The following is an 18,860-nucleotide window of genomic DNA, read 5'->3' on the forward strand; positions in this document are numbered from 1 at the left end:
TTTCATTATGATTTGGGAAAAACATTAAACCTTTGTTTTGGATCAATAAGTGAGGACTAGTATGGAGCATGAAAAAGGATATAGATGAAAATGGTGACATTGATGATGGTGATAATGGTGATGATAATTATAGTGATGCAGCACAGTTTATTTCTTCTAAAATCTTACACTATCTGGTTCATAATTTGAAAATTTAGTCAGCAAATTATGTGAATTTTCTATCATTACTTATCTTGTAATTGCACTGAAAGTTACTTCAGAGTGCAGTTTTTTTTTTTCTTTTCTTTTAAAAATTTTTCTATAGATTGCAGGGCTAACCTGCACTAACCAGTGCATGGACTAAATGAATGGGGCATGTTAATTAAATGGTGGGTGGGTTGATTGGGACGTAGAAGATGGGGTGTTCTGATCTCCCCATCAAAGTGACTAAACTGTTACTACGTGTATTGGGGGGCTTTCACTCAGTTGACAAACTCACGCCCCCAAAACCCTCCTTTTATATATGACAGTGCATGATAAAAAACTATTGTAATAAATTCTAACCAAATTAAAGCACTTATCATTTGTTCCTCAAAATCAGTCTGACTGTGAGTTAGGACTTCTACTTTTTAATGGAACTTTAATTCTTTTATGAATAACTGATTTGTGGGAAAAACAAAGAAGAAAAATCCAAATAACTAGAAAAGAGGGAAAGATAGCAGCTACCTCCTCAATCTGGAGGATTTCCTTATTGACAATTGATCTTCATTATTCTTTACAGTCTGTTGAGTTTAACCTGTTCAAAAGACATAGAGGAACTTTCTTCCCTGCAGGACCCATTATCATCCTCACTTTGTGAAGCTGGTCCATTCAGCTGGGAAAACTGTGTTGTGGTTACAAATTCAAAAAATGAAGTGGTTATTCTGTATGTTGGCAAACTGAACACCAATAAAAAATAAATTTACTATTAAAAAAATAATAAATAAATAAATAAATAAATAAATAATAACAAAAACAAACAAACAAAAACAAAAAATGAAGTGGTGAAAATAGGTCATTATCTGAATAATTCAAGTACAACAATTTACATTTCCTTCAATTACCTGAATGTTGTATCCAAGCAGTGTTTGTTTTGTGTGAGTGCATATGTGTGTACAGAAGTGTGTATGTGTGTGTGCACACAAGTGCATGTGTGTGTCTATGCACATTTGCATGTTTTGTCTTCCTAATTTTCTAGCTCATGTTTCTATATTATACGATCTGATTAGCTCAAAACATTGAAAACTTGTTAGTGACTGTTCAACTAATTTTTTAGCATTGATTTAAACTAGTCTAAAATTTAGTTTTTATGTGAGCAGAGTAATCAGAGGCTTATGATATTTTATTGACAACATTAGAAACAAAATCATCATTTAGCTAAAGGACATTTTGAAAAACAAATTGTAGGGAACATTCTCTCTTTTGACTTTATTAGAAATAGACCAGGCTTATAGCCTGAAATTGCTAACTTGTAATCAGAAGAAATTTTTAAAGTAGGAATGGAAATGCTGTAGTCTCTAGTCTTCAAAACTATCAGACATTAGAAAAAGCAAAGATTTTATTCTCCTGGAGATTTGAATGGCTGAGTTGTCATCCTGTTTTCTCAACATATAATGCTTTCCCCTTATAATGATAAAAATTTATTTTTAAAGTAAAAGGTAAGTCAGTAAGGAATACAAGAAGAGATTTGTCATTTAGCCTGAACTGTTCTTTTTTCTGGTTCTTTGAATATGACTATACAATGTGGAGGTACTTCTAAACCGTGTGAACCTGAATGTTTCCTACAGGCAATTTTGAGAGAAAGAAACATGTACAGATTGCACACTTCCTCAATTTGGGGCAATTTGAAGGGGACTCAACAGAAAGTTGTGAATTTCACATTTACAGTGTATTTACAATATTTCCCCATCTTATTTCCAGACCCTTTTCTGATTATTTTAAAAATAATAGTGTTCTGAAGGTCAATACTGATCATAAACATTTTAATGTGTATTTATATTTGACTATTTTTTCTCCAAATCATTCACTAACTTTTGATTTTTACAGAAATTGAGGATGAAACTTCATATGTATATAGTTTATAAACTTAGAAAAAGCAGACAGCTGTAAGATCGTGGAGATTTCAAAGTGCTTTGTGTCTCGAGAGCACTGATCTAATATAGTGATAAGTATAATGGTTGGAAACCAGTTATAGTTCTTCAAGTTTGCAAAGTAAATCACAGAAAGTTCTCAATTATTGGCAGCTGAATAAAAATGATCAAAGAAGAAGAGGTTTTGTTTGTCTTATTTTCTAGCCCTTTAGATAAAGAGTGCCCCGTTGCTTCCTAGTTGTAGCAAGTATTGTTTAAAGCAAAATAGGGTTGTCTATTACCCACCTTTGTTTGCAGAGTGTGGTATTTTGCAGAGCAGCAAAAAATATGTTTAGACACCTCTACTGCAGCAAGCTATGGCCAGGTAAAAAGACTTGGTGTGAAGGTTCTATGTGGACACTCACATCTCATCATAAGCACTATGTCACTGACTTTTAGATTGGCCTCAATTTCCCTTATGTTGCCTAAAATCATTTGCCATGGAGGACAAGTGTTTTTTCACTTGAATCCATAAAAACTGTGTTCTTAACAGATTTGATATACAATTAAGGATAAAACTGCTTGGTACATAAAAAAAAAAGAAAATTCTGTCTGCATCCATTCATAAACAATAAAAAACCTCACATGAAACATATGTGATTACAGAAAATAGAAAATCTATAAGATGTGTATGGTATAAGCTTTATGTGTTATTGTAAGGCATATGTTGGGTAAATTGGGGGCAGTATTGGCTGGGTCCAGAGTAAGTTATAGTGACATTGTCCTTCACTGTCCAGTACCTGAGAATCTCTCTCGTCTGGTCAATGGTGTTGAGACTTTGTACAAACTGAACTTTCTAGGCTCTAAAGAAGCATTTTTCTCTAATCCCTGTAATGTGAAATGCCTTCTCTTTGCCTCTTAGTCTGGATGCAGCTTAAAGGAGAGACAGTCACAGTTGTAAGTATGATCCACAGTGGTAATAAATTAGAAATCCTTTTCAAAATACGGAACTCTCACTTCTCCAATTTACAGTATTTCTGAAAGTGAGGAACGCAGTAGCACCTTTAGAATACCAGTCACTCACACAATGTCTCCACCAGCTGCTGCAAAACCACAAAAATATTTCTCAAGTCTAAGTGCACAGCAAGCTGGGCAGAGCTGAAGGATGCTGGGTCTGTGCAGAACAGTCTTATATCCATGTACCTCACACATATTCTACTAACCAAGCATACTGGTGAAGGAGTCCTTCAACTTAAGAGTGATGCGCTTCCCTCATATTCTCCCTGTGCCTATCTTCTTCCTTCCTCCAAAATGTAAACTTATACAGACTTTCTCAAGCAAGCCCCTGATCTCTCTATATGAATAAGGTACATGCTACTCTTCTATTTTGTGGACTGAAGGCTCATCTCAGGAGTTGAGATTGATTAAGAGAATTTGAACAGGCAAGCCTGCAGAGAAACTGACGGTGTGTTTTGAGGGTATGTTTGAGTTCTTTTTAGTCAGAACCCATATTGGGTAGATAGCTGTATGTGCAGGAATGTATTTTGCATGTTGTGAGCGAACATCTATTACACTCTCTTGAGACGAAAGTTTTCCTTCATGAAAAATGAATGATGAACTAGTATGCTTAGATCAGTAGGATGACTGAGTTCAGGGAGAAGAGAATGGTTGGATTCAGGAAGCAGGTTATTGGTATGGTACATCCTATACATATAATTTCATAAGAATTGCCAATGACACCCAAATATTGAGTGGCTTTGAAACAAGAAGCATCAATAAATTTTTTCAGGTAAAATTGGACCAAACTTAAGTTATAAAAGTGTTCTTAGGTTATTTTCCTTCCAAGAAGAATTTCACTAGAAAATTCATTTCCCTCCAGAATTTTTAAAAAGACATAACAGGTTGAAATTCTTCATATTTAGAGATTATAAATTCATGAAGTCGAAAATTATGTTTGAAGAAGACCAACCTCGGGCCACCTTCCATGTGTACTCAGTGTTTGGTGGGACATGGTGGGAGTTCTTTGGTCAGGGAGCCTCCAGACTACCACTGCCAGGTTTGGGAGAGTGTTTATGCATAAGAGACAGAACAAGGATGCTAGTAGGTGAAATTCTCTGATAGAGTATAAATTTCATGTAAGTCAATAGGTTCAACCTATTTCTCTACAAATATTTATCATTATTTTATGTCTTAAACTGAATTAGCTAAATAGAATCCAATTGGTTTGTGGCCCATGTAGCAACTATCAAGTCAAAAGGCAGGGAGTTGACAGGAAGGAAAATAATGCGCTTGGATGTCTCACAATATATAGACTCAGAATATCGTATTCCAATATTTGCATTCACTTGATATGAATCATGTTCATAAAAATAAAGACTCATCTAATTTTACTTTGTTTAGCCTCTTCCACTCCCATCCCCTTGTGTTGGTCTGCATCCAGTAAATTGTATGAAATCAGTACTTTGATATATTCTCCCTGTATATTATTTTACTTTTTTTCTGAGTAGTAATCCTATTTACAGTAGATAATTAAAATAAGATTATATGATTTCCAATAAAATTAATTCCGTTTTCTGGGTGAGAAAAATGAGAATCACAGAGATATTGGTACCAAAATTTTAGTACCAAAATTTTAATAATGCCAAAGCAGTATTAGTGAACTGGTAGGACTTTTATCCTATCAATGGTGGGAAGCTTCTGAAGAGTCTTGTGAAGTACATACTGGTGTCCAGTTATAACAAAGAACTAACATCAAGAAGCAAGTTAGTTTTGTGTTATAAAAATATCAAAAGAGTAATAATCTCAGGGTTTTTTTCTTTGGGATTTTGCTACATATTCATATTTCAAAGTATAAAATAATTTTTGTTCATCAAAATATATCATTGATGATAGCCATTGCCCTTGTTTTTGCATCTAAGTTTGATTTGACTTAAAAGTTAATATTCACTAAGAAATTTTAAAATTCTATCTACATTTCTTTCACACCCTGGAAAACATTTTCAAGACAAAGGCTTGTGAATGCTGTATGCCTTTCTTTGCAAGATGAAGATAATCACTGAATCTGTAATAGCATAACATAAGCAAGATACATACTCTGGGGTTGTATTTTGCTCTAGTAAAACATAACTCCTAAAGTAAATGTTGAACTTTAGCTGAACTAATCCAAGAAAACAAATTTAAAAATACTGCTGACTTTCAGTAGTTTGGAATAAAGTAATAGCCTTCTGATGTTCAGAGATCATATCATTGACTTCAGAAACACAAGAATTTTGAAAATCATATTTTTTTTCTCAACTGGAAACTTGTGGATGATGCATATACAGCCTTCCCAAGCCTAGGATGAGATTATTTGATAAAGGAATGCTAGATAACAATGATGGTACCGGAATAAAAGAGGCCACAGGGAGAGGAAACTGGGTCAAAACTCACTGCAGTTCACACTTGAACTCAGACTGCCTGGGAACATGGGGCTGAGGTCAGCATGAGTGTGTCCTATCTAGCAAGCAGTGACACCACAAACATGGGCACTGGTACCCCTAAGGGCTGCAGGGGAAAGACCCAGAAGGGGTCTTAGCCCGAGAGAGCTTCTTGGATATTTTCTTGCATGTTTTACATATTTTTTGGCAATGATAATTGGCAACTGCTTCCAAGATCCAAAAACCTTATTCATAAACATCACCAAGCTACAGATTCAATAAGGGATTAGCAAGAATATCACTTTGGAACTCAATGTATGTGTGTGCACGCATGTGTGTGAGTGTGAAATACATAATAGAAATATTTGCCACGTCCTCTTCTACTGCTCAAAGGTAATGTATAACTTCAGATAAACTGAGCAGTGTCCTTCCTTCCTACCCCAATTGGTCACTACTGGTCTCGGGAAGGTGAAAGGTAAAGAGAGAAACCTAGTGCTCTTTACTCTACCACAGCAACATTTAGAGATACAAGTATCCAACCCAATAGACCAAGTTGAAAAGCAGGAATGATGTAGGGAAAAAGACCCGGGAATATGAGTCCAGTTCTAAGATATCTATGTGAATACGCCCTTTTCTCCAAGATCCCGATTTGCATTCTTCATAGCAGCAGAAGAAGCTCTGACAGTCTTTGCCATCCAGACACTCATAGACACAGGTATCTTCCAATTCCTGCCAGTACACAGAATTGTTTAAAGTGATCATTGCAGGTGGTGGTGGTCTCATGTCAAGGAGAGAATAGTTCTGTAGGCAATAAGAACAACATAAAAATCATCATGAAATGCAATAAGAACAGCCCAAGGTGAATTAAGAAATAGGCATGTTATGTCTGTCCGTTAGATAAAGAGGACAATGCCATGCCCCTTCCCACACAATCTCCATCCCTGCACTGGACAGTTTGATCTTTGAGAGTTCAATCTGCCAATTCAATATCTATACATCTAATGCAAAAGGAGTACAGTGGAGTTTTCAAAACTGGCATATCTCAGAGGGGGCTGAATACGTTTTCAGATGTGTATTAACCATTTCAAGTCTCTGTTTTGCTTACTTTTTTGTTGATTTGGAGTAAATATGTACATATTGTATATAATCCTTAAATGTTAAGCAGTAAATTTAAAATGTAGAGAGATAAATTTATTTTTCCCTAATTAGTAAATAGTAAAAATTATGGTATATAAGAATGATGAAAGAATCTTCCTGTTCCATGTAATTTATGTAAAAAAATAGCTTGCAGTGTGTGATGGCCAGACACCACTTGTCATATTAAGAGACATAGTCAAAAGTGTGTACAGTGGAATGTTTTATTTTCTACTTCCCTAGCTCTCCTCCTGATGTGGAAAAGTCAATGTAGGGCAGGTAAAGGAGAGGGGATGGCTTATGTTCACTCATAAATGAGAGGTATCACTTTTAAACTTGAGAAGTGGCTTCAAATAGACTTGTCAATTCCTCAGGTGCTTGTTAGTTCTTCCAATAATTATGAATTATGTATTAACTTGAAGTTTGTCAAGAGGATATATTTCTAAATTTGACTAAGTAATGTGAGAGAATTAAAAATCACAGTTCCCTTTCTGGTTTAGTTTCATTTGTGCTGGCTGAACTGAGTGACCAAAGTGTGTCAGTAAAAGTGGTAAGATGCTGACATCAAGGGAGAATTGGACATACAAACCCAGTCTCAGCTAACTGACTAGATCCTTTGTACTTTGCTGGGAGAGAGACCTTTTGGAATTCATTAGAAAGCATCTTGAGTACCTGTTATGCAGTTGGCCCTGCAACATAGATTTCAACAATGCAGGTCCACTTGTATGCAGATTTTTTTCAAAAAATAACAAGTCCAGTACTATAAATGTACTTACTTTTCGTTATGATTTTCTTAAAAACATTTTCTCTATCTTATGTCAATGTAATAATATAGTACATAATACATACACAAAATATATGCTAATCAACTATTGGTTATTGTTATTATGTTATTGGTAATGCTTCCACTCAACAGTAGACTATGAGTTAAGTATTTGGGGAGTTAAAAGTTATACAAGGACAAAAAAAAGTTATACGCGGATATTCAACTGCATGTGTTGGGAGGGTTAGCACCCATAACCCCTGAGTTATTGGGTCAACTGTATTTCTTTTAAGGGTCAACTGTATTTTTACCAAAAATGAATCAAGTAAAAATGTAGAGCACTCAGCATCACAACTGGTAGCCTTTTGGGGGCATCCTTTTAATTGAGAAGTGTCTGTGTGTGACGTTCAACCTAAAGTGAGATGTCCTGGACCACATGTTCATGAAGTATTGCCTACTCCATACCTACCAATGGCCAGTCAGGAGCATGATGGTGCAGCCTTCTACCTTCCTCCAGAACTCTGGGCAATGGACCAAAACAAAAGCTTTTTGTTCTATAGGCTCCACTGTGGACACATCTCTAGGTTAATGATTCTTAACCTTGAGTGGTTATAAAAATCACCAGGGGGGTTTGCTGAAAAAAATTTAAAAAGCTGATTCCTGTCTGTAGTCTAGTACATTTGAGGAATTTGCAACTTTTTGGCAAGCCTTGGTTGGAAAAATCTGCCTTTAATAAATAATAATTGCAGGTGTGTTTTGACAGTGTTCAGATAGATATTTATCCTTTTATTTCTTCGACCTTTTGTGCCTCTGTAGTGACGACACACAGATGAGAAGCCAGCCATTACTGGCATGGCATGCCTAAAGGAAGATGATGCAGAAAGGGCATCAGAAAGTTCTGAAAGGGGCAGCCAGGGTGGCTCAGCAGTTTAGTGCCTCCTTCAGCCTGGGGCATGGTCCTGGAGACCCGGGATCATGTCCCACGTCAGGCTCCTTGTATGGAGCCTGCTTCTCCCTTTGCCTGTGACTTTGCCTCTTTCTCTCTCTCTCTGTCTCTCATGAATAAATAAATAAAATCTTTTTTTTTAAAAAAAGAAGGTTCTGAAGGACCTTGTGAGGACAGCTCACATCTCTTGTGAGGACAGCTCACAAGAGATCTAAAGGGTGACAAGAGGAGCTGTAGGCAAATAAGCAACAAGGTTTCTGGGAGCAAGAGAAACCCCTATTTCACTTCTTCATTTATCAAACTCATGATCATTGAAACACACATAAACCTGATCTAATAATTAAGAGAGCCCTATGTATATCTCTACAGCTCACTGTTTTGAAATAAAACTAATTGCATTTTATAATATTGCGATAAAATTTAGGATGCTAAGAGCTTTAAACAGTCATATATCAAATTGTGTAAATACTTTCTTAAATGTGTAACTCTCATTTGTCATAAACATTTCAAATTGTGCTCAAAATAGAGATTTTAATTAATGAGTCCCCAAGGTCATCTGCAGCCAAGCAAGGTCCCTGACTCACTTCTGCTTTGCCTGCATGTAAAATATAGTCTTATGACTTCCCTGGAAATGCTGTGTTTCTTGGGTGACAGGTACTATTGTACATATGAAGTGGTTAGCTTTGCATTTTACAGATTAGGAAACTGAGGCACAGAGATATTTGAAAAACTTGCCCCAAAGTGCACACATGTTTGTTTGTGAGGCCTGGGTTGTGTCCATCATTGCTTAGAGGCTGCCCATCTCTGCAGATGTTGGTAATAGCAGCCCTTTAATTAGCTTAACCTGTGGATATTTCAGAGTAGAATCGAAGACATTGACAATTATTATCCAACCTTGGAAAACTCTTTTTCTTTGGCTATTTTATGAACTTCTGTTGAAGATCTCTCTGTGTCTTCTCACCTGGCCTACAACCCTTTCTCTCTAGATTGTTTTTCTATGTACTTTCTTCAAAGTCATTATACTTTCCCTTTTAAAAACAAGCAAACAATTCCTAGAGTTTTGTGAAAATTTCTTTTTTCTCTATATTAAAAAGATTCTTTCCTTTGGGAGTAGCTTTTTTATACCAAAGGTGTCAATAATTCTTCCACTCCCAACCCACTGGCTGTGTGATAATGTGCTTTGTGGGCCTCAGGCTCTCTCTTTGTTTTGACTTGTCTCTGTTACAGCATCCCCACTCCCAAACTTTCCCATTACTTTTCAGTCTGTTACTGGTTGGAAGCATTTGCTGGCAAATCTGTATGTTCTCTGTGGCTTCCCACAGCTATAAAAGTGGCTTCACCTCTCACCTTATGTCAGAACTAAAATGATACCCTTGCAGAGTATAGATAACAAAGCAGTTTCCTTGAAAAAAAATGTGTTGAAATGCACTAAACATAAATTACCGATCAGTAGTTAGAAAACCCCATATGGGTAGGCATAAAGCATTCAGTGTAATTAGTGAATTGATAGGTATAAAGGGAAACAAGTAGCTATATATAAATTTTGTTAAATGATAAAAAAGGTAGTGATTTAAAAACATTTCTCAATTTTTGATAGATTCTTACCTCAAGCCACAAACTAAAAATTCAGATGCATTAATAATTAAATATAACTATATTGTAAATTGTTTAACCTTAACCAATATTTACAGAGCTTAATTTCTCCATATTTCAGTTTTCTCATCAGTAGAATGGATTGTTGTGAAGATAAAATGAATTGATACATGAAAACACTTAGAACATAGTGTCCAACAGAGTTTGTGCTCAAAAGAAGGCAAGAGAGAGTTATATGATTTTGAGAGTAGGGGGGACACAAGGGGCAGAAATCACAAAAGGGAAGGCTGATAGATTTGGCAACAGGAGATTTAAAACCATGCATGTAGAAAAAAGTACAAGAAATGATAGTGACAACATTGCCATAAAACTTAAAAATAAACTACACAACAAAAAATATATTAATATTCTTAATTATTCTGTATGTGACTATACAAGTTTTAGGTTATATAAAATACAATATATATAATAAATAATATAAATAACTGGAGGATTGATACTTTAAAAAGTTAAAGGACATAAAAAGTTATAAAGGTTATATAAAAAACTTTCATAAAAGTTAAAAGGAATAAAAACAATTCATGAAAACAGAAATACAAATAAAAAACAAGTGTAAAATATTGGATTTTATCAATAATCAAAGAAATGCTAAGGGAACAGTTTGCAGAAGGCATTTTTTTCTGTTTGATTATCAAGCCTAATACAGGGCGAGTTCTGGGAGGTGTGTGTTCCACACTAATGGAGCCAAGCAACCCTATTGGCCCAGTCATTTTGCTTCTATGAATTTATATTAAGTTAATATAGTCATAGGTTTATGCAAAACTGCAGTGATAAGAATATGTATAAAAGTGAAAAGGTGTGGATTAGCCGGTATCCAGCCAAGACTGTCTGTGTAGCAGTCATGACATATACTGCAATCATTAAAACAATCCTATAATATTTATAACACAAAAACTTATTCATATTTTTGAGTTAAAAATATAAATATGTATGTATATGCTAATCCTTGGGTAGAAGGATTATGATTAATTTTTTCCCTTTATTTTATAAATTGATGTTTAAAAAGTATACACATTTTTGAAGAGACTATGTTCATTACTCGTTGTTCTTCAATACATGCATACATAAACAATAACTTATTATTCAAACTTAGTTTAGTAAGGGTGCTCAGAAATATTTGCATCTTCAATGCTATACATACAGAGGGGGCTTGTAGGCTTATTCGCTCATGAATCCATCTTGAGGAATCTGGATGTAACAACTACAAGGAAAAGAGAAAAAATAATTAGAAAACTGGAAATCTGTATCATAAAACACCTTAGTTAAGAGCAACTTTTCATGTATGATTATATCAATCTACGTCACTGGTAGGTAAGGTGAAGAGGTGCTGTAGGGTCATATTCATATATTCAAGTTCTCTATCTTGTTGTTTTGACATCTTGTTGACTTAGCTATTTACATAATATTGTATAAGATCTTTAGGAATAAGGATCATTGCAAACTATCCTTTCACTACTCTTCCAGAAAATCGTCGCTACTGGAACTCACCGAAGTTTTCTTCTTAGTGGTAGTTGGTTTTCTACAACTTGAATAGTAGTTGAGGGTGGCATACTCCATCAGAGCAGCAAAGACAAATAAGAAGCAAACAGTCACAAAGAGGTCCATGGCAGTCACATAGGACACACGAGGCAAGGAATTCCTAGCAATGGTACTGAGTGTGGTCATGGTCAGCACTGTGGTGATGCCTGTACAGAGGATAGTTATCAAGATGTAAAAGGAGCCATAAAAAATTCCTCCACTCCAACAGTGATTTATTTTTAGGTAAATTCTTCTCGACATTGTATAAAAGTAATAGTATTCTTAATTTTAATGTCTATACAATTTTGCAAACAACATTTCCATACAATTTTTACCATAGTTCTTATAATAACATTAAAATACCTGAATTAAGTCAACACCTTTCAATTTATTCAGAAATTCCCAAACTATTTCACATTTTGTCTTTTAAATATTTTTAAAATAAAGATAGTTTGCAGAGAAGCTTGAATGGCTCAGTGGTTGAGCCTCTGCCTTTGGCTCAGGGTTTGATCTGGGATCCTGGGATTGAGTCCCCCATCAGGCTCCCCGCAGGAAGCCTGCTTCTCCCTCTGCCTATGTCTCTGCCACTGTCTCTGTGTCTCTCATGAATGAATAAATAAAATCTTTAAAAAGAAAGTTTGCAGTCCCCCATACAGTCTCTCTGTTCCACATCTCACATTGTTCTTCAGCCCATATAAACTATTCCCTTTTTTTTCTTTCTGCAACTTATAAACTGCCACCTTTCTTTGAGACTCAGCTGAAGTACCATTCTTAATGAGGTGCCATTGCTTATGGCTCCTTAGGCAGAGTTGATAACATGTGTCTCTACACTACCCTTATCTTCTATGTGCTTCCTTTCTGCATTAGCACAGAGAATTGCATATATTTTTATAGTCCTTGCATGTCTGTCTCTCTGAATAAATTGTGTGATCATTACAAGAAAAACTGTGTCTTGCTCATCTTTGCTTACTTGTTGTCAAGCATTGTGCCTAGCACATTTTAGGCATTTCTGTGAATGCTTCACATAGAATGCATTGATTCATTGATTAATTAGTTAATTAATAATACTTAGTGTTGTTTTGACTTTGACTATTTCATATACATGGGTCAATACTAAAGATTTAATCAAAGACTGTAGAAAACAGATGCATATGTGATGGATGGTTTAAAAGGAAAAAAATTTAAAAAAGGAATGGAGGCTACTCAACATGAAGAAGAATGAACTAACTGGATGATTATTATGTGAAATGAGTTAAGGTTAACTCTCCCCTAGATGAGCTCCTGCAAAATCAGAATCTGCTAGAGGTGCTGGACAGGCAGGCTAGTGACATGGATCCTGGAATCATAGGAATATGCACATTAACACTTACTACCTCTGTTCTTGGATAAGAATACTATAAAATATCCACCTGGCAGTATCACCCTGTGATTGGGTAAGCATGATAGATAAATGCACATTAGTTCCCTCCTTTCTGAGGATCACAGCTCCTGTTTAATGCTTCTTTGTTCCTCCTCAGGGAAGTTAGCCAGAGCCAGTTGGAGAATGAGCATAATAGCACAGAGTGGACAGCTCAGCCATGCATAAAAGGATATTGACTCAGAAGTCAATGCCCTCAGCGTTTCTCTGGGCCTTCTCAGCATTTGGTCATGTAAAGTCACCTACTTTCTTTGAATCTGTTTCTTTGATCAGTACAGTAAAAACAGAATGCCAGGCTCTCTTTAGTGTAGGTGGGAAAGTTGTGATGCTTTATGTAAAAATGCTGTGTAAACTTGAAAAGTTTACACTGATGGCAAGTGTGTTTTTATAAAAATAAAGATTTTTCAATAAACATCTAATTTAACTTTTAAAAAATGAGGTGACCTTGGGTTATGGGCATTAAGGAGGGCACATGATGTAATGAGCACTGTGTGTTATATGCAATTGATGAATAGCTGAACTCTATATCTGAAAGTAATGATATACTATATGTTAATTGATTCAATTTAAATAAAATAAGATTAAAAAATGTGATCGTATCATGTCTACAGAATTTTTTTTCCACAAAATTTAGGGATTTAAAAATTTAATTTTTTTAAACATTTTATTTATTCATAGAGACAGAGGGAGAGAGGGGCAGAGACACAGGCAGAGGGAGAAGCAGGCTCCATACAGGAAGCCTGAAGTGGGACTCAATCCCGGGTCTCCAGGATCACATCTGGCTGCAGGCAGCGCTAAACCACTGTGCCACCAGGGCTGCCCTAAAAATTAAATTAAAAACCCAATGAGGTTAAAACCTCATTTCTCCAAAAATTTTTATCTCATTCATTTTCATTTCCCATTCTGAAATCCCAGTTATAGTAATACATCTTCATATTGTCCTACAGATCATTGAGGCTTTGTTCATTTTTAAAAATCTTTTTATACCTCTCTTCTTTAGATTAGGTAAATTTTATATGTTGGTCTTCAATTATGCATGACCTTTTATTCTGCTATCTTCAGTCTACTCTTAAGGCCAGTTAGTGAATTTTTCAGTTCAACTATTATACATTTCATTCTAGAGTTTACGTTTTAATATACTTTACCTGCTCAGATTATCCATCTGTTCATTCATTAACATTATATTTTCCTGTAAGTTCTTTAACATTGTTATAATAGCTGCTTTAAAGCTCGTGTCTACTGATTCAACACCAGATTTGTCTTTTTATATTGACTTTTTTTTCTATATCATGGGTCACATTTTCCTACTTCTAAGAATGTCTAGTAATTTTTATTGCATACTTAATATTGTGGATGATACATTACAAAGATTATTAAGTATGTTATCCTTTTTAAAAACATGTTAAATGCTTTCTTATGACAGATAGTTAATTTCCTATAATAGCTTGGTTTAAGCTTTATTTAGAGGTGGTCTGGAGTACCCCTTCAGTCCTAAGCACAGGCTTTCTGGTGTCTCAGCTAAATATTCTGGTGTTCATGACATTTCTCTCTTCTCAACTGTAAATCTTTTATTTTCCAGGTTTATATATTTCCAGTATCTCTATCTCCTTAATGCCACCATGGTGACTCTTTGACAGGACCTTCATAGCTTCAAGTTATGCAACCATTACTACATATTATATTGTTTAGAAGCTGATTTTTCAAGTCACGCTCACTATGACACCCAGCATTTGTAATTGTAAGGTCATAACCCCAAGAACATTTACTAAATTTGTGTTGTAACTTTGCTGGATTATTTCCCAATTCTATTATGTATTTTTTATAAGCATGCAAAACAAACACTGGGAGGATAGTGCAAGCTAGTTTATCTTGCTCAAAAAGTACTTTGTTTTTAAAAAAAGAATAGGGATCCCTGGGTGGCTCAGTGGTTTAGCGCCTGCCTTTGGCCCAGGGCATGATCCTGGATTGAATCCCATATCAGGCTCCCTTCATGGAGCTTGCTTTCCTTTCTGCCTGTGTCTCTGTCTCTGTCTCTGTCTCTGTCTGTCTCTGTCTCTCTCTCAGTGTCTCTCACGAATAAATTAATAAAATCTTAAAAAAAGAATAAAGTAATAAATGCAGAGAAAACACAAGGTAATATGAGAAACTTTGCAAGGATTTTGAAATTGAGGGAGCTCCCTCTTTCCTGAAAGACATTTGTCTGGGCAAACAACCTCTATATTCAGTCTTGTATATTACCTTTGTTCACAAATCAAAATATTGGAAATTAGGTAACATTCTTATCATAAAGAAAAACTGATCTAAAAATGTTACATACACAATTCTAAAACCACTGAAATTTAATCTTTTATTAAGAGGACTTTGAGGGTCAGAGAAAAATTAATGAAAAGATCCTGAGCTTAAAAAAAGATACTGAGCTTTATTGTGTAGATTATAACTTTATAAGATTGTTAAACAATCAGAACTTTTGTTGAGAGACTATTTTACTGATATTGTCTTCAATTCTCAAAAATGTGTGAAAAGTTGTGTCTCTTTACACTAATGAGGCTTTTCAGTGTGACAGATTCTCAGGGTGTGACTACATTTTTTTATGATGACATCATCCTTAGAGCATAGGATCAGATGATGTAATTGATGTGTTCTGCATCCTTAACCCCAACTTATTTTAAGTGGCATACTTGGAATTCCATTGTCAGAAAGAAGAGTCTGACTTGCCTACTTGAAATAATTTAAGCACAGTTTAAGAAGCCCTCAAATTAGATCAATTACATATGAACTGTCTCTCTCACTGGAAGTATTTTTGTGAATAGTTCTGTATTAGTAAATAAAACGGTGAAAGATATTTTTTTTATTTTTTTTTTAAAACTCACCTAATGCTGTTCTTGCAGGCGTAGCATCTTTTTTGATCCAAAATGACACCCAGGATAAAACCACGGTCAGTATACAGGGAATATATGTTTGAATAGTGAAGTATCCCATTCTTCTACTCAATTCAAAATATATAGTCATGACAACATAATCACCTGTAATAAAATATTATCAAAAGTAAACGACTTTCTTTGTTTAAGTTTGATTATTTATTTTATTATTAAAAATAATTCAGGGAAATAATTTTGTTAATTGTATGACTTGGATAAAAATATACAACTACAATGCATCAAATTGTGAAAAAAGTCAAAATGCTGTTTTTTTTTAAAGATTATTTATTTATTTATTAGAGAGAGAGAGAGAGAGAGAGAGAGAGTAACAGGAAGAGGGAGAAGCAGGCTTCATGCAGGGAGCCTGACGTGGGACTCAATCCAGGTCTTCTGGATCACGCCCTGGGCGGAAGGAGGAGCTAAACCGCTAAGCCACCCGGGCTGCCCAATGCTGGTGTTTTTAAACTTAATTTTTATAAACTTTATTTTATCCATGGCTGTGCAAGACATTTTACTAGTCACTGGAAAACACACAAACATATGAATTGATAGAGGAGACAGACATGCACATTTCATCTGGGACAGACCATTACTCAACGTGCTATCATTGCTTGAGTTCATCTGAATGTTGAATGTTTAAAAACAAGGGTAATATAATATAATCCACCCTCAAGCAGATCCACAGTCATTTTGTTTTTTCACTAGTAACAGAGCTATACATAAACTTTTATACCAAAATTTGTGTAACAATTTTATATTTCTATTTTTATAGCATGATTTTAGCTTAGCAACGTTGTATTTTGTTTTATTTGATATTTTTATGTTGATCTTATCCTTTCATGACTCCAGAAGTTAGGCTGTGCCAACCCGGAAAACAAACAGAAGAAATAATTTTATGACATTCTGCTTCCTTCTACTACAGCAAAGCCATACCATAAAAGAGTTGGGAGCAAAATAGTTGTTACTAGAAATGCCATAATATTCTCTGAGGTATTAAGAGAGGGTGAATGCTTAATACATTATTTTATTCCAGAATCATCTCTATTTGAGTCCTTTCTAGGCAACTTTCTGCTGAGAGCATATTTGTCTGCCTCTTCCCATTTGACCTTCACTCTTCAATATGCTGGCTTCAGCCTTTTTGGCATCAGAAATTCACTAGATTCTGATTTGAATGATCATCTCCCTCCACACCAATGCCTGCTCTTCTCTCACCAGAGACTTTCTCTCTCTTCAAGGCAGAAATCCAGAAGCCACCTGTGACTCCTTTTTCCCTTCTTCAATTCCTGCATTGCTCTCAATTCCTTTCCCCACAAGTGCCAGATTCTATCAAGCTCCCCACCTATCTCCTGACAACTAGTCCTTTTCCACCACTCCTGACCATTCTATGTCCTACTATCAAAAGGATCATTCTAAAACACAAATATCAATATATATCTCCTCTTATAATCCTTTACCAGCATCTTGCTACCCTCTTATAATTGTCATGACTATATTATGGCTTATACCATTCTGCATGCAATGCCCCTTCCCTGTAGTCTTCGGACTCTGGACATCAGAATCTCCCTAGGTCCTCAGACATACCCAGATCCTTCCCCAAGGACCAATAAATCTTTTCATCTGCCTAGGGTGCTCTTCTTCTTTCTCCTGCATTCCAATAGTTCCACTCACCTTTGAATCTCAGCTTAGAAATCACTTAGTTCACCAGGAAGTCCTCATTGAGCCCCTCCCAAGAATTATTATTAATTCATTTCTATAATCATTAATATATTTTTAAGACTAATAAACTGGTTGAGTTATAGATAATGTATCTCTCTTCTTTAGCAATAATTATAAGCAATGAATTAGTGTCTGTTTAATGAAAAGATCATAATTAAATCCCATTTTTTACTTAAAAAGATTGACAGGGTGACTATATTAAGCCCATATGAAAACTGCCTTTCAATAATTAGATTTTTTTTGTGGTGTTCTTTTGTAGCAATATTCAGGACAATTGATGGAACATCAATATTGAGATCATTTTCTAAGAAATGCTTAAAATTTTAATCAAATTAGCATTTCAGTACAAAGAAATCAGAATGATTAACCGGAAGCAATCAAAGGACAGAAAGATATTTTTCTAATATGAATGCCATTACATCATTTCCTGGGGAAATATTATTAAATTATGTGCAATATTTAAATGCCTATTATTTTTTACATAAAATTTCAGTTAAAAGCTAAGCAGAAAACAAACAGTAGACAGAAAAACAAAACATAACAGATCAGTTATTAGCACAACATTGATGCAATATCCAGAGTTGAATAATTTTCTCTGCTACGATTGTAGGTTTCTGAGAAAGAGAGGGACAATTTCAGAGCAGACCCACAATTCATTTTAGCAAATCTGCTTTCCCTCAACTTGAAGTAAATGGACTCTCTATATCTGTGCTCAACATATACATTTACCTAACTCAGAGATCTGCTGAACATCCCATTATCAGGTATGAAAATCAAATGAACTGTCAGGGCCACATTCTGGGGCCTGATTCTATATCTCGGTTTGTTCTATGTGAGGTTTTGGGACACATCCTAAGAAGCAGTTCCAGAGAGCCCTGTGGTTCTAGTTTTCCAGCTTTTATAGGGTACAAATACCTGAGGAAGTAGTGGCAGGGTGAATTGTGGGTTCTAGCCCATTGCCCCACACAAGAAGACCAACACATAGCCAATGTGCCACTCATCTTAAATTGGAAGAGGCCAGGGGGTCCTAATGTCCAGATGCATCACATGTTTCTGTATACACTTAATTTGTGTAGGCCTGGGGTAAAAGAGGAGAGGAGATAAAAGCCCTTCTCAAAGGAGGCAAAAGTCCTTCCCTACATTTGAAAACATGTGGCTGAAAAGTTCTTCAGACAGGCCAACCATATGTCTAAATTATATTTGCCATTAGTTTTAGGGCTCTTGGCTGAAGAAAAATGTAGTTCCTTCTATCTATTCCCCTTCTGCAAGTGTACATAAACCCACACATCTGC

General features: G+C 35.4%; 1 protein-coding gene across 2 annotated transcripts in view; it reads right to left on the bottom strand.

Annotated features, from left to right (window-relative positions):
• Positions 1-247: 247 nt before the first annotated feature.
• Positions 248-18,860, bottom strand: part of GABRG3 (gamma-aminobutyric acid type A receptor subunit gamma3) — a 712,386-nt gene continuing 693,773 nt past the window's right edge. For both annotated transcript variants that reach the window (XM_025437254.3, XM_035714139.2), the window contains 4 exons: positions 15,805-15,957; positions 11,488-11,684; positions 11,141-11,200; positions 248-6,304 (listed from right to left, as the gene is read on the bottom strand). In XM_025437254.3, coding sequence (XP_025293039.1) covers positions 6,023-6,304; positions 11,141-11,200; positions 11,488-11,684; positions 15,805-15,957 — 692 coding nt within the window. In that variant the 3' untranslated portion in view covers positions 248-6,022. The remainder of the gene's footprint in view (positions 6,305-11,140; positions 11,201-11,487; positions 11,685-15,804; positions 15,958-18,860) is intronic.

The sequence above is a fragment of the Canis lupus genome, chromosome 3, assembly GCF_003254725.2.
Source record: "Canis lupus dingo isolate Sandy chromosome 3, ASM325472v2, whole genome shotgun sequence".
NCBI lineage: Eukaryota > Metazoa > Chordata > Mammalia > Carnivora > Canidae > Canis > Canis lupus.